This window comes from Dipteris shenzhenensis, chromosome 13 (genome assembly GCF_047967505.1).
Source record: "Dipteris shenzhenensis isolate YYH24624 ecotype China chromosome 13, Dip_SZ_1.0, whole genome shotgun sequence".
NCBI lineage: Eukaryota > Viridiplantae > Streptophyta > Polypodiopsida > Gleicheniales > Dipteridaceae > Dipteris > Dipteris shenzhenensis.
The window spans coordinates 18,527,635-18,549,912 of NC_141608.1; the positions used below are offsets into that span (position 1 = coordinate 18,527,635).

Below are 22,278 nucleotides of genomic sequence, written 5' to 3' on the forward strand. Positions count from 1 at the left end.
ATTCCGAAATAGTATCGCCATTGACTGATCTGACCTTAGATAAAGTACCTTTTATATGGAGACAGAATTAACAGGAGAGTTTTAACACCATAAAACAAGCTGTGGTCTCAGGACCGGTGTTAAGAATAGTTGATCCCCAGAAACCGTTTTTCCTTGAAATCGATGCAAGTGGCATCGCGGTAGGAGCAGTTCTCCTCCAAGAGGGAAGGCCAGTAGCCTTTGAAAGCAAGAAGCTTTCTCCCTCTCAACGAAATTGGCCAACTCATGAATTAGAGTTGTATGCTGTTGTCCATGCTCTGAAAACATGGAGATATTATTTGTATGGATCAGAGTTTTATGTTGATGTTGATCATGATACTCTGAAACATTTTTGTAAACAACCTGACTTGAGAGGCCGCCAAGCTAGGTGGTCAGAACTCATGCAGGAGTTTAACTTGACGATTCGGTATCGAAGAGGGAAGAATAATAAAGTTGCTGATGCGTTGTCATGCATTATGCATAATATGAGTTTCACGGTATTAGAGAGTGCTCTAACGACCGAGATTAGAGAAACTCAAAAGGTGGACGAGTTCGTCCAGAGTCTTTGGCCTAAGACTCATGTATTCAAACCCGGGGAAAAGGGTGACCTGGCATCCAGAAAAGGCCAGACTTATGTAAGATATACTATAAGAGATGGTATGCTGAAAAGAAATGGCAAGGTAGTAGTACCTAGTCAAAATGATCTTAGGCAGAGAGTCATTCAACAATGCCATGATAGCCCATGTGCGGGACATCCGAGAGTCGAGAAGACATATGATCTCGTGAAGCGAGATTTCTTTTGGCCAAAGATGAAAAAGCATATTCATGAATATGTGACACGTTGTTTTTCATGTCAGGTAAGTAAGGCAGAGCGGGTGAAGCCACCCGGACTTTTACAACCTTTGGAAATACCACTAGGTAGGTGGGAGAGCATTTCCATGGACTTTATTGTAGGTCTGCCTACGACACAAGGTGGATATGATTATATCCTTGTGATAGTTGATCGTCTTACCAAGATGGCTCACTTCATTCCAACTAGAGAGTCTGTTAGTGCCCCGCAAGTGACGGATTTGTTTATTAAACATATATTTCGTTTGCATGGATTACCAAAATCCATAATATCAGACAAGGATGTCAAATTTACCAGTCATTTTTAGATTGCAGTGTTTGAGACACTAAGGACTGAGTTGGGAATGAGTAGTGGGGATCATCCAGAAACGGATGGTCAAACGGAAAGAATCAACCAAATTTTAGATGATATGCTTAGAGCGTATGTTCATTGAGGCAACATACATGGGACAAGTGGTTGCCATTGTTAGAATTTGCCTACAATGATAGAAAACATTCCTCTACAGGGTTCAGTCCGTTTGAGCTGAACTATGGTTATAGACCAGCGAATCCAACTACAGTTGGAGTAGCTTAGAAAGTGCCTAGTGCCGCGAACTTTGTGGTTCAGATGTGGGAGATGCTAGCACTTGCGAGAGCTAACATCCGCCACGCTATGGATAGAGCTAAGGCGTATGTGGATGAAAACAGATCCGTTAGAGAATTTAAGGAAGGAGAAATAGTTTTTCTCAGAGTTCCTTCGCACTCAAGTCTTTGACTGCAAGAGAGTGTGCTAAGTTATCACCCCGATATTGTGGGCCGTGGTTAATTCTAAAAAGAATAGGCAAGGTAGCCTATAAATTAGAATTACCACAGGGTTGTAAGGTGCACCCAGTGTTTCATGTTTCTCGTTTAAAGAAATTTTTGCATACAGGTGACTCACTAATCGAGGGTGTTATTTTGTTTCAGGAAATAGAGGATAATGCAGGACGCAAACCAACAAGAATCCTGGACCGAGGAACAATGCAAGTACGCAATCAGAAGATACCCATGGTGTTGGTTGCATGGCATGGTTTACCTCTATCAGAAGCTACCTGAGAATCCATATACTAGTTACGGAGAGTGTTCCCAGACTTTATCATCGAGGACGCTGATGCCTAAAGAGGGAAGGAATGTTACGCTCAAGTTGAGGCAACATGACCTCGGAAGGGTCAGTTGACATTTTCCTTTAAAGGATCAATGTTTGTATTATATTTCTTTGGGCTTCACGTAAATGATCAAAAGGGAATTAAGGTCAAGGTCCTTGGTGAGGGTGACATGGCACAAGACTAGGTGGATCTAAGACTAAAGGGTCTAAATGCATTAAATGTGCCAAGGGGCAAATGATTTCAATGATATCCCAAGAGAGGGGTAAATGATGCATTTAGGAGGTACCTTAGAATGAAGACATGTGGCATACTAGATCCATCTAGGGAATTGGAGCTCGGTGGAATTTTGCAAGCAGGAGCTTTCACGAAAATTTGAGATTCTGAGTTTGCTACCATCGAGGTTGGATGGGAGGATAATCTGTGTGCCTATGCCCGTGATTGGTGTGAAAATTATGCGTTAACAGTTTTGGTCATATCAGAATGACTCGATACTGGATGAGCATGGCAGATCAGTAGGAGCGTCACATTATATGCAGTGGTCTAGATGGGAGATGGGACCTGCTTCTACAGTAGGTGCCTGGAAGGTGTAGGTGGGGGAGGGGGGGGAGAGGATAGAGAGAGAGGGAGAGAGAAAGGATAGAGAAGAGAGAGAGGTAGAGAGGGAGGGGGAGGGAGAGGAGAGAGATAGAGAGAGATAGAGAGAGGGAGAGGGAGGGAAGTGGAGAGAGAGAGAGAGAGAGAGAGAGAGAGAGAGAGAGAGAGAGAGGGAGAGGGAGAGGGAGAGAGGGAGAGGGGTAGGCAGCTGCCAGAGGATCAAAGACTCACTTCTGTGCAGTCAGGATGCAAGAGGTAGAGGCAACCATACCAGCAGAGTGGATAGATAAAGATGATATGCCGATCACAGAGTCCACTTGGTTGGGAGCGTTCACGAGGATGGGTATTCCTTTACAGGTCATAGCCTTGTGGGATGCACTTGAGGAGACATCTTTTTATTTCTTAACCAATAGGAATTAATGATGTGTTTTGGAAGAGGCCAATAAGAGAGGGGCAGAGAGTTGTGGGAAGGGGTGTAGAAGCAGGGTGTGCAGAGGGGAGCAGCAGGAGCTCGTTCCAACATATCTTGGGATGGATGTTTGTTTCCATCCTAGATACATTTTGTTCCAAATGACCCATGCATTTTCTTAGGCTAGCAGTTCTGCTTCTCTAGGGAGGCTCATGATTTGAGTGACTTTTGGTAGTATCCTAGAAAAGCAAGTTCTTTTTTTTGGGTTGTATTTTCCTTTCCTATGTGTCTTTTGGTCTCTTAGACCCTTAGGGCTTTTCAAAGTTATCAACATCATGGACATTCCTTGTGCACCATTTCCTACTTTGCGTTTGCATAAGATTTGTTGTGTCTCTTGTATTCTATATTGTTCAGTATATAAAGTAAGGGAAATTTGATGCAGCTGATTAGGCTGGACTAGCACTTTTGAACCAAAATTCAGTCCTTTATACGAGCAGACGTATTGCAGACGTTTACTGTGGTTTATGTCAGTGTTGTAAGTCTGTGCAGTTACAGCATGCTTATGAAATTCTGGCAGATACTCTTAGAAGAAGGAATGCTCAAGATTAGAGTAATTTTTGGTAGTATCCTAGAGACACAAGTCTTTTTTTGGGTTGTATTTCCTTTCCTGTATCTTATTTGGTCTCTTAGACATTATGGATTTTCAAAGGCATCAGTATCATGGGCATCCTACCCCTTTTAGTTCTATAATGTGTACCGTTTCCGACTTCGTGTTTGCATAATATTTGTTTTCTCTCTTGTATTCTATATTATTCGGTACATGAAGTAAGGGAAATTTGAGGCAACTAATTAGGCTGGAGTAGCACATTTGAACCAATATTCAGTCATTCATACCAGCAGAAGTAGTGCAGATGCTTATTATGGTTCATGTCGGTATTGTAAGTCTGTGCAGATACAGCATGCTTATGAAATTCTGGCAGATACTCTTAGAAGAAGGGATTACGATTATTTCCATCAAGACGAGCTGCAAGTAACACTTGGACTTCTAGGTTCAACTATTTCGTTTTCCTGCTGTCATCCAAGGACTTTTGACCTTATATTGCATCACATCTGGTTGTTTCCTCACAGGAGACAGTAAAGTATTTGCAGAAGCATGTTGGTGATGCATCCTTCAAGTTCCAGCTTCCGCTTTTGGAGACTTTTACTTATGGTTTGCTGTTGCTTGGCCTTCCGTGTGATGCTGTGATCATCAAAAGAAGGGATTTTAAAACTTCTTGCACTATATTCATTCTAATTAAAGCATTTCCTTAGATCATGGCACTCACTGAAACTCAGATTATATACCTTTATTCAACTCAGAACCTCTGGAGTTTGGGGCTAGCTCTCTTACATTGGAAAACTCTGGAAAGTTGCTTGAAGGAAAGGAGGCTTGGTTAATTCAGGTGTGGAATATCTCTAAATAGTTTTGTACTGTATGGCTTTAGTGATCTTTCCAGCTACGCGATGTTCAATTCAAGTGACCAAAAGCAATGAAGTGAAAATTCCAAGAATTTTGAAATGTTTGTATGGATTATCTTGAGAACACTCACTTTATCTTTAGCTCGTCCATTTCCCAAATGTGATGTAAGATTTCCTCATCTTATTTCAAAAATTGCATGGGTATGTTGCAGATATACTCGATAGCAAGCAGGAATTGCAAACAAACTGAAGGATCTCAGGAATGGATTTGTAAGTTGCCTGACTTAAGCCAGTGTAATTAGATTTGTTGCACTAGAATCTCGACGCCTTCAATATGCTAGCAAAAGTTCTGCTGCATTCATGGTGTTCTGAGGTTTAGGCAGTTTGAGTGAAACTCTGGAGAGAATGATTCTGAGATATTTTGAATTGCACATCCAGTGTGCGTTAGTGTTAAATACTACACCTATTCTGAAAAATCTGCATTTGGGATTTGATCTTGCAAGTGTCCTTCTCCGCAATGGTCATTTAGAACTACATGATGTCAAAACATGCAGTCATTTTTCAAACTCTATAATGACTGCCCACGAAGTAGTGACGTTTTGAATACAGAGTTTCCCACAAAATTCCCTTTTGTTAAGTGTTGTTTGCCTAGCTTGTGGCAAGCCTCGTTACAAGAATAAAGCTTTACTTGTCATGTAAGTAAAAACATTGAGATTATGGATGCGAATTCATCTTTGGAAAGTGTTGGATGGGTTGCAAATTTGGCAGTTGAGTTCTGGTAAGAATGATGATCTTAAGCAACCTACAAATGTGTAATACTGTCTTGATATTAAATGTATTGATTAGCAAGTCCACCACTTCCAACTATGCCTATCAAGGCACATGAACTCCATGGGGCCCAAAAGCAATTTAATTTCCAAGTAAACAGCGTTTTCCAGCAATTACCCTTGTACCCATGGCACAGAACTTTATGCATCATGTTCCACATCCAAATGGAAAGGTCCAAGAAGGTATTAGGCTTTCAGTAAGTCATATTGCACAAGCCCTACTATCGTTATTTATTTATGCTTTAATCTTTGCGGAAAAGCTCATAAAATTCCAAGTGAAGTTGTGCTTCTTGGTAGTGGGTTGGTAGAGTCAGTAGAGGATATGCTGACCAACTGTACTATTTTCCAAGATGGAGGGAAGGCCACCCACATCAGCAGATCAGATATTTTATGATTTCTTCGTAGGAGTGAGCTACTTTATGGGTTGCCCCCAGAAAACAATGTTGAGCATAAGGTTTAGCTTATTTTTGGGAAATTCAAGTATCATGAATGTGCATTTGTGCTCATGCCTCTGGAGAACGTCCTGATAAAATATTGAATGATGTTGGGTTGCACCATATCCACCAATGCTTGGCACATGATGGTGTTGCCATAGCCAACTCTCCTCCAAAGCACAAGAATATGTATAAGCATAGCAAAGGAAAGACAAAGGATACCAAAAAGTGAGTGGCAAAAATCGAGCGACATAAAAAAAGTGATTGAAGAAAGAGCTAGGTTTTCCCATCCATAGGTAAAAATAGGTAGTCAATTGGGAGGTGAAATGTGGCCTCTCAAGGGCCTCTCTCCCATCATATCTCCTATCTGTTGACATAAATCTTACCATTTCTTCCACATAGCATGGCAAAGAAATACATTGAAAATCATGATAGTGAAAATCCTCAAAAGTATGAAAGAACTACAACAAAATCAAGATACACGTCCACAAAAGACATGAAGCCACCAAACCTTGACAATAAAGAAACCAAACTGTGGGGTACTCCAAAGGTATGATCCTCATGACAAGCTAGTATCTAATGGATTTTTGGTGGGTGTGATTGCATATTCATCATCCCCAATTTCTACATCTCCCTCCTCCATTCCGCTCTCTTGCGAGTAGATGCTTGCATATGTAGTTCCACCAATGTATTCACCATGTAAGCATCCATGTCAAATGAGAAGCATGTTCTTCTCAAGGCTTGACAAGCTCTCATGGGAGGTGCAGTGCCACAACCCATTTCCAAATTCAATCCTCTTGGGACACACAATAAACTCAAAAGATAAGCAACAAATCTAGGACATCTTAGTTTCCATGAACAAGTCGTGCAGTAATTGGTGCCAATATCTTGTGGACCTCAAGTAGGTAGTGCATTGCATCCTAAATATGGTAGTTCATTCTAATTTAAATTGCTAATCGATGCTTTTGCCATTTGTGCAAGAATCCAGTTAATCTGAAGGCTATCAAAAAGAGCCTTGCTCTTTGCAAAGTGCAGGGCCAGTTTCGTGCCCATTGGTCGCACAAACACCAACATGGGGGATCATACTTGAAAGACATTTGAATAGTCCACATAAAAGCCAGGCAAATCCACATGCCACATATGTAAGGGTGCTTATTAAGGCACAAATATACTTAATAGGCAATTGATCTCCATTATCAGTGACAATTCCATAGGGCAGCTTATCATGCAAGACTACACACAACATACAATGTAGGAGAGCAGTCAACCTTATAATGGAATTGAGGTACTTGAAATAGGATAGATGAGAGCCACCCATCATTAGCCACACTCACATATATTAATGAGAGTGTCTTTCAAGCTTGGCTTGATCATAGCATGCCCAATAAGCCTATAAGAGAATTAGTACAATAATGCAATGTAAAATTAAGCAGTAAATCAAGGAGATCAATAGCAACAAAGGTAGACCTAATTGTAAAGAATAAATGAGATTTTCCCATACGAGTTCATTCTTTGAACCCTTGCCAAGAGTGTGAGAATGGGAGAGAGAGAGCAAAGGTGAGAACAAGAGCAGGAGAGTGTGAGAGCTGAAAACGTAGTTGCAATGAGATGAGAGTGTTACAACTGAATGGAGTGATGGGTTTTGTCTAAGTGACAAAACCTTATCACTTCTCTAACCATAGTTAGTGAACTAACTGTGGTTAGGGAGAAAAACCTCTAAGTGAGAAAAAAGTGCCCCTAACCTACTTATTACATTACATTGGTCATTGCTAAATTATAGCAATAATTGTAACACCCCCCTGCAGTGCCAATGTCATGTACAAGGAAATGATCAATCACCAAAAGGAGATAAGTTCAGGGCACTGCAAAATGCCTCAAACTTTTCACGTGGAAGTGCTTTGGTGAAAATGTCTGCAACATTGTCATGTGTTGACACATAGATCATGCTGATCTCTCCTGCATGCAACTTCTCTCTGACGTAGTGATAGTGAACCTCAATGTGCTTCGTGCGAGCATGAAACGCAGGATTCTTTGCCACTGCAATAGCACTCTGACTATCGGTGAGAATTGGAGAAGGACCCTCCAATGAAAGATGAAGATCAGCAAATAAACGATGCAGCCAAACACATTCAACTGTCGCTGTGAAAGCTGCCCTGTACTCAACTTCACATGAAGAGGTAGCCACTGTAGATTGTTTCTTGCTCAACCAAGAAATACAAGCTTTTCCCAGAAAGAAACAATTGCCACTTGTGGACTGCCTAGTGTCATAATCTCCAGCCCAATCTGAGTCACTGTAGGCATGCATCTGCAAGTCACCCCCCCTGGGAAACATCAAGCCAAAAGACTTGGTACCTTGCAAATAACGGAAGATGCGTTTTACAGCCTACCAATGCATAGTCTTTGGGCTGTGCATATATCTGCTCACCTGAGAAACTGCAAATTGAATGTCAAGTCGTGTATTGCAGAGATAAATGAGGCATCCAACAGCCTGACTGTAGAGTGTGATATCAAATGATTCACCTGCTTCATGCATTGTAAGCTTCAGCCCCGGCTCCATGGGAGTAGCTATGGGCTTACAATCCTGCATGTTGAATCTGTCCAAGAGTTTTGGCACATACTTGGATTGAGACATACCGATGCCACTTTGCTCTTGAGTGAACTGGATCCCCAAATAAAAGTGTAGCAGCCCCAAATCTGACATGTCAAAAGTGGTCTGCCATTCAGCTTTAAAATCTGCAATATTATCTTAATTTGACCCTGTGAGCAGTAAGTCATCTACATAAAGAATGATGACTAAAATATCCCCCCCATCCTTCTTGATGTAGAGGGTGCTTTCAGTTGGACTATTGTGCAGCCCCTTGCTGGTCAGAAAGGCATGAATCTTTGCATACCATGCACGTGGGCCTGTTTCAGCCCATACAAAGCTTTATTTAGCTTGCATACCTTAAGTGCATTTCCTGAAATTTCAAAGCCTGGAGGTTGTTTGACATAAGCCTCTTCCAACAAGTCTCCATTAAGGAAGGCTGTTTTTATGTCCAACTGATGAACATTCCACTGGAAAATTGCAGCCATTGCTATGACTGACTGGATGGTTGTCATTCTGGATGTAGGAGCAAAAGTCTCCTCATAGTCTATGCCCTTTTTCTGAGCATATCCTTTTGCAACCAGCCTTGCCTTGTACCTGTCAATGGTGCCATCGGGCTTTCTTTTAACTTTGAAAACCCACCGTGTACCTATGGCATGTTTACCTGGTGGCAAATCGACAACTTCCCATGTCTGATTTTTCTCAATGGACTGCAACTCATCGTGCATTGCATTCATCCAATGCACATTATCCTGTGTCTCTTCAAATGTCTCAGGGTCCTCCTCATCAAGAAGAGTACTTGCATAAGCTGATTCAACTGAAAGAGCACCTCCCCCATGCCAAACTGCACTCCGAGTTCTGCCAGGTAATGGAGCATCAATTTTACTCTCCCTGAGAGTCTGTAATAGCCAATTTGGGACTGTTTTTGCTGCATGTATATCTGCAATTTCTTGCTGAACAACCTCTTCCACGGCTTGTGGAGGTGGTATGGCATCATGTGGCTGAATCGGAGCATGTGGAGGTATCTGAAAATTCTGATTTTCATCAGATATATCAGCAGGGGAACCCAAGGCAATGGGTAGTAACCCCTCAAAGACATCACCGGAAGAAGAAGGCATATGAAATTCAGCTTGAGTGTGAGCTGAATTTTCTGAAAATATTACATCTCTACTGACAATGATCTTGCGTGTGACAGGATTGTAGAGACGATACCCCTTGCTCTCTGCACTGTACCCAACAAAAATGCATTTGATTGCCTTATCAGACAACTTATGCCGAAACTCAACAGGCACATGAGCATAAGCAAGGCATCCAAAGACACGGAAATGATCCACAGAAGGCTTTCTCCCTTGCCAAACATCATAGAGAGTCTTGGTCTTCAAAGCTTTTGTGGGTGCCCGATTCAAAACATAATTGGCACACATGATACCTTCAAGCCAAAATTTGTGAGGCAATTTTTTGCTTTTCAGCATACATCTATCCATCTCCATAAGAGTACGATTTTTTCTCTTAGCTTTCCCATTTTGCTGAGGAGTTAGCCTCACTGTAAGCTGATGTACAATGCCCTTGTCTTTCAAAAAAGCATCAAAATCTGCAGACAAGTACTCCCCTCCTCTATCTGTGCGTAATGTCTGTATCTTGAGTCCGGATTCATTTTCAACCATGGCTGCAAAGTGTTTGAAGACCATAAACACTTCTGATTTGCGTTTCAGTCCATAAACCCAAGTGTAGTTGGAGTAGTCATCTATAAAGTGACAAAGTGAAGATGACCACCCAATGACGGAGTCCTCATGGGACCACAGACATCACTATGGATAAGCTGTAATTTTCGAACAGCTTTAACTGATCCATCCTTCTTAAAAAGAGATCTGTGCATTCTACCAAGAATGCACCCTTCATAGGCATGTGGAGGAGGTGTTTCAAGAGGAGGCAATGCATCAACCATGGCATGTTTTTGAAGCGTCATCAAGCTGCCATAATGCATGTGTCCATATCTCGCGTGCCATAACTCCGCATTGTGCATAGCCGCAGTAGGAGTGGAAACTGCAAGAGCATGTGCTTGTCTTTTCTCATACATGTCAAGCTGAAAAAGACCATGCAACAAAGTGCCAGACAATCTCAAGGCATAGTCGTGCTCTCTATCATGGACTGCACACTTGTCATCTTCAAAAATGACCTGAAATCCAGCTCTGTTAAGAGTGGACACTGAAAGTAGATTTTTTGTGATACCAGGCGCATACAAGACATCAGAAATTCTGAATGTTGAGCCATTAATGGCTATAAGTTTAACTTCTCCTGTACCACGAACTAAATAGGAGTTGTTGTTGGCACATGTGACCTTTTTACCAACGGGTGGTGGATGCAGAGATGTGAAGAGACACTTCCTGGAAGTGATATGCTTTGAGGCACCGCTGTCAAAATACCATGTATTATGTGTCTCATTGACACTGAAAGCTGATGCATCCTTGGAAGAATCATAACTGCATGTCAAAAAAGCATAAGTGTCATCATTACAAGTGGCTGTACTATCCCGAGCAGCCAACTGAGAGTCTGAAATGCAAGACAAGAAGGCATAGTCGTGCTCCACAAAGTTGGCTGTAGCTTGCTCATTGTCAGATGCATGAGGAGCTGAATCTGAGGCAGCCATACCGGAGCTGTTTTTCTTTTCTTTTGCAAGCCTTTTCTTGCATTCTCCAATGTAGTGACCTGGCTTTTTGCAGTAATGACATATTCCCTTCTTCTTGGGCTTACCTGCATCACCCTTAGCCTTTTGAGAAGGCTGTCTTGAACCACTGGAAGGCTGATTTGCTGAAGTCTTTGCCTGTCCCTTTACTTTAGGCTTGAATTTTGAGAGCATGGCATGTTCACCTGCTCGTGAAGCCATGTTTTTCCTGGTCTGCTCTTCCTGCAGCAGAAGTCCTATCAACTCGTGAAAAGTGAGAGGATTTGCACCCCCCCTCAACGACAAATTCAGCGAGGTATGAAAGCTGAGATAAGACTCAGGAAGAGAATTCAAAGTAGTGGTAATCATCTTTGAATCATGAATGATCTCATCAATATTCAGCAACTGCTCTCGTAAATCTTGTAGCTTTGTGAGGTACACTGACATGGAGTCACCCTCTTCCATATGTGTATGAGACAATTCTCTTTTCAAAAAAGACACCCTGGCATCATTCCGAGCTGCATACATGCTCTCCAAAATATCCCATGCTGCCTTTGAGGTCTTACACGACCGGATATGCAGAATGATGAATCTTTTCACTGAAAGAGAAATACACGACAAAGCTAAAGCATCACGTGAATCCCATCTCTTCTGCTCTAGAGTGGTAGGTATAACTGCACCAATAACTTGTGCTGCAGCTGTACTCTGTGCACGACCTCTGCCTCCTCCTTGTTGAGGAGGGGTATTAGGTGCCACATTTGCTGGCCGAAACTCATCCCCACTTACATAGTCCCATAAATTACGAGAAATCAGAATATTGCGTACCATAAAACTCCAGAGGGAGTAGTTGGTACCATCCAGCTTATCGTCTTGTGAGAGACCACTGAAACTGAAATCATTGTGATTTTGCTGGGCCATGTCTGAGAAAGAAAATACAGCAAATGCAAATCTGAATTCCCTTGCTGGAAATGGAGTGCACAAATCCCAAAAAAACACAGCCAAACACTGGCTAAAAATGCAACTTAAATCTCTGTAATGTCTCTGTCAGAAATCTGTGAGAGCATTCAATCTCTCCCAAAACCTGCCAAGAGTGCTTCAAAACACTCACAGAAAGGTAGTGTGAACTGAAATCTGTCAAATTGCTCTCCCAACACAAGAGCCCCAATTTGTGGCTTGAAATTGCAAACAAAAAGGGGCAAATTTACTAAAAGCCCCAAAATCTGCAATTTCTGAACAAAAGCCCCAAATTTGTAGTTGAAATTGAGCCAAATTTTACTCAAAAAGCTAATCTCCTACAAAAGCCCCGATTTCTTGGTCAATTTGCAATCTGCCTGCAATACTTGTCCAATCCACAAAATGCAAAGTGCAAACTATACGTGCAAAGTGGCTCTTGCAAAGAATCCTCTGCTGAAGAAGGCCCTGCAAAGAAAACGACTGGTGCAGAGCTGCAAATGTACGGGTGCTTGTCCGTACAATGTATGAACAACCGTATGTACTGTACGGCAAGCAGCGGCCAACGATGTATGGAGGACTGATAGGCAATTGTACGGTTGTACGTTGACGCCTGTTGTACGGATGGCGATTGAAGCTGGTACGGTATCTGCGACTGGATTGTACGATCGTATGGAGATTGTACGGCGCCACACGGACGGGATGTACGGACGAACTGCATGTGTACGGTTGGCGACGATGTACGGCTAGCAACGCAAGTGCAGTACACGCTGTACGAAATGTGGTGCAGGAGTTGTACGGACTGTACGGCGAACCGTATAGTTGTACGGGCAACGAGCTAGTACAGCAGCGATGGCGATGGGGCTGTACGGAAGGCAGCGCATGTATAGTACCGAACTGTACGGAATCAGTCCGTACGAATTGTACGGACGGTAAACAGATGGAGCTTGTAAGCTGAAGATGGAGGCAGGAAGCAAAGAGTAGGGTCAACCTGCGCTGATACCAAATGTGAGAATGGGAGAGAGAGAGCAAAGGTGAGAATAAGAGCAGGAGAGTGTGAGAGCTGAAAACGTAGTTGCAATGAGATGAGAGTGTTACAATTGAATGGAGTGATGGGTTTTGTCTAAATGACAAAACCTTATCACTTCACTAACCATAGTTAGTGAACTATGGTAGGGGAAAAAACCTCTAAGTGAGGGAAAAGTGCCCCTAACCTACTTATTACATTACATTGGTCACTGCTAAATTATAGCAATAATTCTAACAAAGAGTGCATATCTCACTTGTCTTCCTCGGATTAATCAAGGTGCACATGACTCGTATGTGCCTTGATTTTGTCTCCTTATATGCCTCATCAATTAATGACATCCACATGCTTGGAGCCAACTTGTGGCCCTTAAACTTAACATCTAGGCATGCCAAGAATATGGCCATCTATATGAAAACGTAGTGTGCATTAACGTGCACTGTTTCCATGCTGCATTTTGTAGAAATATGATGTCCTTTGTAGCCTTGTAATATCTTCCGGCCATATGTTTGGAGTGAACTTGTGACTCCCTAAACTAAATTTTTATGCATGCCATTGTTGATCCTAGGCTAACTTATACTAAACCCGAGTCCCCGATGATCGGGCACCCATGTTACGCCTCCAAGTATCCAAGTAGCGAGAATCGAACGGCAAAGGCAAGCATCAAGAGGTTTAGTAGGTGGTCCAATCCATGCCAGTGGTTGCAGGAGACTCTGAGTAGAATTTAGGAAGTCGGTTTACAAAAACGCCTAGTTGAGAGAGCGTCCTAAGATTATTTAAGGCTGGAGTCCGAATTAGAATGGGCACACTCTTTTGCCCAAATTTCTCTATTGTAAGTTGATTATTTGAGTCTGAGAGAGAGTCCCATTACTCTGAGAGTCTTGAGCGAGGTGAGCGGTTGCGAGCACACACACTGGTTGTTGCACGGGCACAATTGCAGCTACGGCTATTTGTAAGGGGCCTAGGCCCCCTTTTTCTTAATGCAACTAAAGGTTGTAACATGGTGTGTAGCTTGTTTATGTTGCGATTCTCGTCACATACACTCCTACTCCTCCATCAATCTTCATATGGTTTCACCCATGTAGCACAAACCCCCGCGTTAGCTCTCAACATCTAACTTCTGCACTGAGTAGGTTTCAGCACCAAGCCAGAGAGTGCAAGAGAGGGCATCTTCCACCCAACTGCTAGCACTGTTGCATCCGAGCTCTAGGTTAAATGGTCAAACTAGAGGTGAGAGGAAAAGACTCTCAATATTTGGTGATCCTGCTGGGGATTAGTGTGCTGAATGCTGAAAGAATGAGTGGGGAATTGAGTGGATTGAGCATAGAAGTCCATAGAAATGAGCACATAGATTTTGGGAGTAGCAGTTCATGCTGAGCAGCAATGAGTTGCAACAGTTGCTTGGGTTAGCATATTACTATAAAAGATATCTCCAAGTGTCTAGGAACGACTTGCAGTGTTTGAAGATGTGTCTAACGACCTGTGTCTGAACAAAGGAGTATATCTAGGCTGAAGAGTAGCTGAACTGAGCAGTAGCCCTGGAGAAGAGTGGACCTACCAAGAAGAAGTCAAAGAAGAAGCTTGAAGTGTTTGGGGAGAGATTTTTGGGAAGGATTTGTGAGCGCTTCATGCCTTGCCTTTTGCCAAGTGTGCAGTTAGCATGTACTATCCTTCATGTGTGGTAGACAACATTGGCCACCCCTTTATCAAGGACATTGCTAAAGCCTTTTGTAAGATTTTCCCTAGTGGGTCTATGAAAGGTGAGTCATCCATATTTCGTGTGTGTCTGATCCCTAAAGTGTGACCAACGATCTTCTTAGTGTGAGTGTTGACCTGTCATGTTGTTTGGGACTTCTTTATAAGACGGTTTACAAATTCTTGTAAAGGCTATAATTATTCAATTGCAACCTTTTCTTACTGACTTCATTTGTGACTCATACGATGCATACATATTTTGATGAGGATTGCAACACTCACAAAAAACATCTTCAGGTGACGTGAGGAAATGGATTTGGCTCAAATTAACTCTCTTTGATTTTCAGAGAGCCTACAATCCTTTGGATTTTAATTATTGGAGGGCCTTTATAATTGACTTGTCTCCTTTGACTTGTGCATCCTGGTCTTGTACTCTTCCTTGTGTATCAATGTCCTCATCCCAAGGGATTTAAAGGGATAGGTGTGTGATGTCAGACCAGTTGCATCATGTGATTCGAGGGTACGACTGTGTTTCGTAAGCCCCGATCCTTTATGCCTTTCCTTCCTAAGTCTGATCCTTTACGTATCAGATCAGTCGCATCAAGGGAATCTAATGCCAGTTGCATCATGCAAGTCCTGCCCTTTTGCCCCTTATCTTTTTTTGTTTGTAACCAAGGCCATGACATCCTTTCCTTGTACATTTGTTGGCACCAGCCTGCATTGACTTAAAATACCTTTTGGGTGATGCTATTCTTGATTTTCAGATATGGATGACATAGGAAAATCGCTAGAGGTTTCCATGAAAACCTTGATAGCTTTAGGATAGCTGTGGAGACTTTCTATCAAGTATGTGTGGCCATTGTCAATTCAAACAAGTATCAATTCTGAATATACAAATGCAGAATGCGTCTTTCATGCCGATCATATCAGACTGTTCACCATCTTCAGTTTTAGGCAGGATCTTCATGTCTTTTTGGCTTGAAAGTGGATGCTCGCTCCATGATTGCTTTTGCCTAGATGGCTAAGGTTGTGAAACAATTCTTTTGTTCCAGGGTTTGGTCTGGTGTGTGGCTGAGATTCACAACCAAGGGAGCTTCATGCCATTTTATAGAATGATCCTTGCTGGGGAAAGAAAGATAACCAAAATCTTGTGACAAAAGCACCTCGTTTCTGATTTTTTTTTCTTGAAACACAAAAAACACAGTGGGACTGAGGAATTATGGAGAGACAGAGTAGTGTGGCGACTGTCACCTAAAATATGATAATGGGCATTATGTGATTTAATAGGGTGCCTAAAACTCTTTATCTTTTGCAGATGTGTCATTTGAATAAATTTATTCTTTGGGGTTGATGCAAGTGTTTCCAGAGTGCAGTTGCTTAGGGGCTTTGAGTGAGACTAGGGATTTTTAAACATTATGGGATTTTTATGGCTTGTTTTTCTATTGGATGGTGGTTTTTCAAATTTAAGTACATGGATTCTAGTCTTTAAGGACTTTTGGGATTTGTTCGAAGCTGATTGAAAGTTAAGCCCATAGGACGGTCCCAATTTTGGAGGAGAGTCTGTTGTTCTTCCCAAGCCCAAGGTTAATAGATTGTACACTAAAGCAAAAGAATAGAGAATCTGTTGGTATGGGATACTCAAATACTTTATATGAGGGAGATTTTGTGTGGGGTTTGATGATTTTTACCAATGAAATTTCATTATCTTTAGGGATTTTGGTAAATGAAGATATTCTCCTAAGAAAGCGTCTTCTGAATGATCGTGTTCCCAAGTGAAGGGGAAATTCATAGTTGGTTATTTGTCGTGTTGATTTTTTATCTGACATTTCTGGCTATATCTTCATCACATAATGAGTGCTAGAAATGATGCAAATGCATAACAAGTTGTGGGCTCAGTTTTTGGTATGGCTGTCAAGCTATGGTAAATAGCTACTGCTATTTGCGGTTGTTAGGCTCATAGTTTCTGCTTTACTCGGCAGTTGAACAGATGGATGGAGTGGCAAAGTTTGGAAGGGTAGAGCTTGGGGAAATACAATTGGCCAGCTTCCTTGCAGAGAAAAATAAGGCCACAGGAAAGCCATTCTTTCGGCATGGTAATATTTTTTGGAGGTCATTTTATTCTTGAATCATACTTTTACGACAATGCTTTTAGTCTTAACTTCTTTTGAAACTGAATTAGTCTCATTTCTTATGAGAGATCATCTCTGGTTATTGCTCTTATTCTATTGCATGTGAAGGAAAGGAAATAATAAGAAGTTTACCTGGCCTCAAAGTCTTTGAAGAAGGGAGTAAACTCATGATGTCACGTTCTATGTTATGTACATGCTCGCTAAGGGTTTGGGTATGCTCAGTTTGGGTTAGGGTTCCCTTGAGCCATTTAGGGTTCTTTGGACCATGCACTTTCGAGTGCTATCTGCAATATTCTCAATACCCCCTTGTAATTGCACTTGATAAGTTGGGTGTATGATACATTCTTTTTTATGTTTGCAAAAATAGACTTTTATTAAGTATGAATAAAGCTCGCAACAGCAAGCTCAAGGTGGTAATACATCATGCCGTGCATGGAAAGACCTCCTCAAGAAGAGGTACAAAATAACCAAGGTTGAGGCTGAAAATGCCACCTCAACCCTGTGGGAGACTCAGAGAAGAAGGGGGTGCCCCTCCATGCCATGAGGAAAGTAGGCCTCAAAGCAAAAGCTGCCCGAGAGGATCCCTGCATGCCCCTCTAGATTGCCATCGGTGTATGTATAGTGTCTATAATATAAATACACTGATTTGTGGGATACTCTCCATTTTTTTGGAGACTTTCCCTCTTGTAAAGTTATGACATTATAAATACACTGCACTGGATTTTACCAAAAAAAAAGTATGTATAGTGTCTATCCTTATACTATTCATGGTGGGATTGTAGTGAACCTGTGGAGATCCAGGTTTGGGGCTGACCCTATTGTCCACATTGCCGTGCTACTATGGAGACTCTTCAGCATTGTTTATGGGATTGCAGACAGGCAGGGATTATATGGAAGGGGGTTGCCATGATTTTTAGTTCTTTTGCTCCTCCATGACTTGGGGCTCTGTTGCTTGGCGTACCCTTTCGGGGCCTCGGGTCTTCTTTGAGAGACATGACTCATCATGGGCTATAGCTATCAGACGACACTTGGTTGAGCCATGTTCTCTGGATGATGTTCCTGCCTTGCCCTGCAGGGCTCTACATACCTTGGTGGACTCTTCTTGGGAATGTGTGATACATTCTCGTTCACAATTTTATGGAAAAGGAAAAAGAAAACTTGATATTTACTCAAGTAACTCAAGGTCGGGTTTTTGAGGTTTAACTGGCTGTAACAATGGGCTGATAAGCGAGCATGAAATCTGGCTGCAAATGGCTGCAAACTAAGCATGATAACTGGCTGTATTGGTACAGCTTGATAGCTCTCTGCAACGGGCTGCTAACTGAGTGCAATTCCTGGTTGCAAATTGCTGAAAAGTTGAGTAGGATAACTGTGACTAGCTGCCAACTAAGCACTCTAACTGGCTGCAAGTGGCTGAAAGAAAGAAAGAAACAAATTTTATTAAAATCCTTCGAAAGACCGAAGGGTCTATGAGACTGAAAGAACCTGATACAATGAGCTGAAGGGATGGAGCCTCTAAGCGGGCATCAACACCTATGATGAATACAAGAAAAGCCATAATCATAACGATACCGATACATATAGGGAAATACTTGGACTGCACGGCGGTGACACTGCAACGGTCACCCAGAAGTCAAGCCTGAGGGGAGGGTCAGTGATGCAAGAGGCTGTGATGGCATAAAGCTAGTGAGGGGGCACTGACGGATGTTGATGTATGGTCTGTTGTGGTCTCCTAGCTATGGACTTGCAGTGAACAAGTGCCACTGTCACTCCCATCGGCCGTGCCCGTGAGCTGGAAAGTGTGGAGGGAAGGTCCCTGAGTTTGATTTGTGCCTCAAGCCACTGGCAAGTTTTCCGTGTCTCTCGCTCTTGGTCCTTGGATCCACTGTATCCATGAGCCCTGATGGTCAGTGTTGTCAGGCTGGAAGAACTCAGTGATCATGCTCTGAGAGGAGTCTTGCTATACGCCTGAGCTCGTCGCCTACGTCTCCGCAAATGCTCCCTATGTCAGACGGCCTCATGGATAAAGGCTGCTTGGCATCTCTGATCTAGGTAGGCCAAGAGGTTAGATAAGGGGTCCGAATCCATCCACGAAAGAGACAGTGATAGCGACCTCTAATCTCATTGTATACCAGGCATCTGAAAGTGCAATGCTCCTCCGACTCAACCTCTTGATAGTGAATAAAGTGCATTTGTGACCCATTCTGGGTATGCCATCTGCCCATCCACTCTCAGTACGAAGTCAGTGTGATGAAACACGAATTGTTCGATTGATATCCTCAAGGTTTGGGGGAGATGGTATTGAGAAATGGATTGTCATAGCATCCATACTAGTGATTCTAAATGGGAGGTACGTTTGAGTGGGTGTCTAAGGTTTTAGTCATGTGCTAGGCTTGAGACACATATGAGTGCTATGTGGCAAGTAATTGTAAGTATCTCCTTGCATGTGAGACAATTGGAGGTCGTATGCTTACTGAAGGACAAGTAGACTTATCCATTTGCCTATTTAAGGTGAGTACATGAGTGTGTGAGACATCTACGTGACTTGTATTCCCTTGTGAACAATAGAAACTTTGTGTTGCTTTGTGACATCTTGCCTCCATCTCTCACTCCCCATTTCTTTTAGCTCTCCCTCTCAAAGTTTCAACAGCTGGGGATTGATCTACTCTGTGTGAGAAACCCAGCTTATCTCTAAGTGAGAGAAAGGGAGAGAGCGTTGGGATTTTCTTGGGTGAGAGATCTCAAGTTCTAGTCTTATGAGCACCCTTTGTGACGAACAGCCATATGAGGCCTTGAAGAAACGACTATCATCAACCTCTATGTGTGGGTACAAAAGCAGCATCAACAGATAGAATCAGAGCAGTTCTTCTTTTCAAAGATATTCCATAGTTCATGGTTAGATTCCCGATGCAACCTGTTTTAAGACAACACAGTCAATTGATTGTTAACGCCATTGCTTCTCAAAAGGGCTTATAAGTCGAGGGCTTGATTCGCAACAGTCACTCAGTAATAAAATCGCTTACTGCAAGCAAGAAATATGTTGCCAATTACACAAGGCTCTATAAGAAGTATTTCTACTACTATTCTTCTGGCTACTGTGTAAGTTCTTCATTCTTTGTGACGTTCCAAGGAGAAGTAAACATTCTGGCTCCTACCCGCCATCTCGCCTCCACACCCTCCTACTCTGCCTCGCCTCATGCTTTCCCCCCCACATGCTGCTTCCTACTCCCTCGTGGCACCGCGTCCACCCCATTGAACCCTTCCGCTGTACCCTCATAGCATAGCCCGCCGTTTGGTGCCTTGCCCGTCTGCATTGTTGCCCCCACCTAGCCGTTTGCTGCTACCCTAGCCTAGCCGTTAGGTATTGCCCCGCCTGCTCGTGCAGCCCCCCTCGTCTATTGTGACTCCTTCACACACAGCAACCCCCATCTGCCTCTCCTTCACTTGCAACCCCCCCCTCCCCCCCAAATCTGCTACTCCACCCGCAACCCCCTGCCTGCTGCAACACCCTATCACTACAGCCCTTCCATCTACCACCCTCTCCACCTTGTAGGCCCTCTTGCAGGTCCCTACTGCTACCATCCAGCTCTTAGGCTGTCATGGGGGGCTCCCTTAAATGGTGTGGCCCACATAGGTGGACCCACTTCACCGGTGAAGCAAACGACAAGGGTCAGTAGTCGCAATGGGGAAAACGGAGAGAGAAAAAGACAATGACAGAGACAAAGATAAAATCAAGAAAGAAGACAAACCTCAAGAGGTACAATTAAAACTCAAGGACATCAATAAGCGCTTCAATCGGAGCGGTCTTGGAGTGGATAGCAAGGCGGTCCATAAGAGCTCCACGTCGACGGGATCTACTTCAGCCTCAGCTACAACTACATCTACATCTACCTTGACAGGATCTACTTCAGCATCAGTACATCTACATCGACGAGATCGACTCCTCACTACTACACCTATGGCTACATCCACAGTTACAGCTACAGCTACACCCACGACAGTTGGTCTCTCATCCATCTCTCCTTCATCTTTGCTACAGATACTCTATCCGATTCATCCCTTATGTCATCATCACAGGAGGTGACACAGACCTTCTTCTCACCTCTCCCTCTCAGCCAGCCATCTCTCCCAAACCCTACTGGGATCATCTCATCCATGCCTCAGCCATCTCTCCTGCACCATACTAGGATCATTCCATCGATGCCTTAGCCATCATCATATCTTACCTAGCTCGGCCAGTCACTGCCTACCATCCTGCCCCACTCTTCAGTTGGGGCATGGACTAGCTGGCCCACCAGACACATGGGAGGCCCTACTCAAGAGGTACACAGTATACGAGCGTGAGAGGTGGAGTTGACTCGCTTTGAAGCAAAGCTCACTACACTTAGGAGCTAGCTTGGGTTATATAAGAGCAAGCCTGGGTTATTCAGGAGCAGGCTGGCCTCATCCAAGGGCTTAGATAGGACGTGTCGCAATTCTCAGGGGAGTTCTTCACATCCATACAGTCCCACGGAGTACACCAGTTGTTGAGACACAGATTGCAAGCATGCAATCTGTCATTGAGGAGACATCCGGATGGGTGGATGTGGCCAAACAAGAACCTGCGAAGGCAACTGTTTCGGCCACTCTCATGGAGCAGTAGCAGCAGAGAGCCAATAAAGCTCTCAACATCAGAGTTCGTGGCACCGAGAGCACATTGATGAGCGATGTGGCTACATTTGTGGCCACTACTCTAGGAGCACGGGATTGAGAGGGCCTAGCAAGTGGGGAGAGACCCCAATCGAGAGCAATCCCTCATCATACGATTTCATGATGCATAGGCATGACTTGCAGCTCTACGATGTAGATTAGTTCTACAAGACAATCCATCGATCTCTATGGACGAGGATCTTACCCCCCTATAGGTAGAAGAGAGACACACTCTGATACAGTAGCGGGATCAGGCTTGGAAGGATGGGAAGTGGGCGACTCCTTACAGGCCCCCATCGAGCACGTGGCCCTTCCGTGACATAGGTGGGCGCGGTCTATGAGACTCAAACATCCGAGACCCTATCCTGTACCATTTGGAACTGTAATGGTATCTTATGGTCAGAATCAAGAAACTTCTCGGAATCATATAGAGGTCAGGACATAGTCTTCTATACAGAGACTCATCAGAGTCCAGAGTGTCCTCTACCAATCGTCAGTGGGGTTATACTTGGGAGACTGCTTACAAAGATGAGATGAGGGACACATGAGGAGTACGAGGATTTGGAGGATTAGCAGTTCTCTTACTTGGGAGACTGCTTACAGAGATGAGATGAGGGACACATGAGGAGTACAAGGATCCGGAGGATTAGTTCTCTATAGGTCTTCTCTTCTAGGGGGCCATCTTGGTAGAGAAGAGAGACTCACACTCTAGGTTTCTTTGGATCCGGATTCAACACACGGACAGCCAGGAGTTGTTCGTAGCAGCATGCCACTCCCCCCTGAGACCTCTCACTTTGCCCGAGATATTCGAGAGGAGACTAAGACATC

At 43.3% G+C, this 22,278-nt stretch overlaps 1 protein-coding gene across 2 annotated transcripts in view; it reads left to right on the forward strand.

The window, feature by feature from the left end:
• The window catches only part of LOC147895118 (DNAJ heat shock N-terminal domain-containing protein), an 88,046-nt gene that overhangs the window by 42,882 nt on the left and 22,886 nt on the right, over positions 1-22,278 (forward strand). The window contains exons 4-8 of one of the 2 annotated variants that reach the window (XM_087384260.1): positions 3,938-4,024; positions 4,123-4,204; positions 4,354-4,436; positions 4,665-4,722; positions 16,612-16,725. In XM_087384260.1, the coding sequence (XP_087240386.1) occupies positions 3,938-4,024; positions 4,123-4,204; positions 4,354-4,436; positions 4,665-4,722; positions 16,612-16,725 (424 nt within the window). The remainder of the gene's footprint in view (positions 1-3,937; positions 4,025-4,122; positions 4,205-4,353; positions 4,437-4,664; positions 4,723-16,611; positions 16,726-22,278) is intronic. The other variant, XM_087384261.1, reaches the window with a different exon arrangement.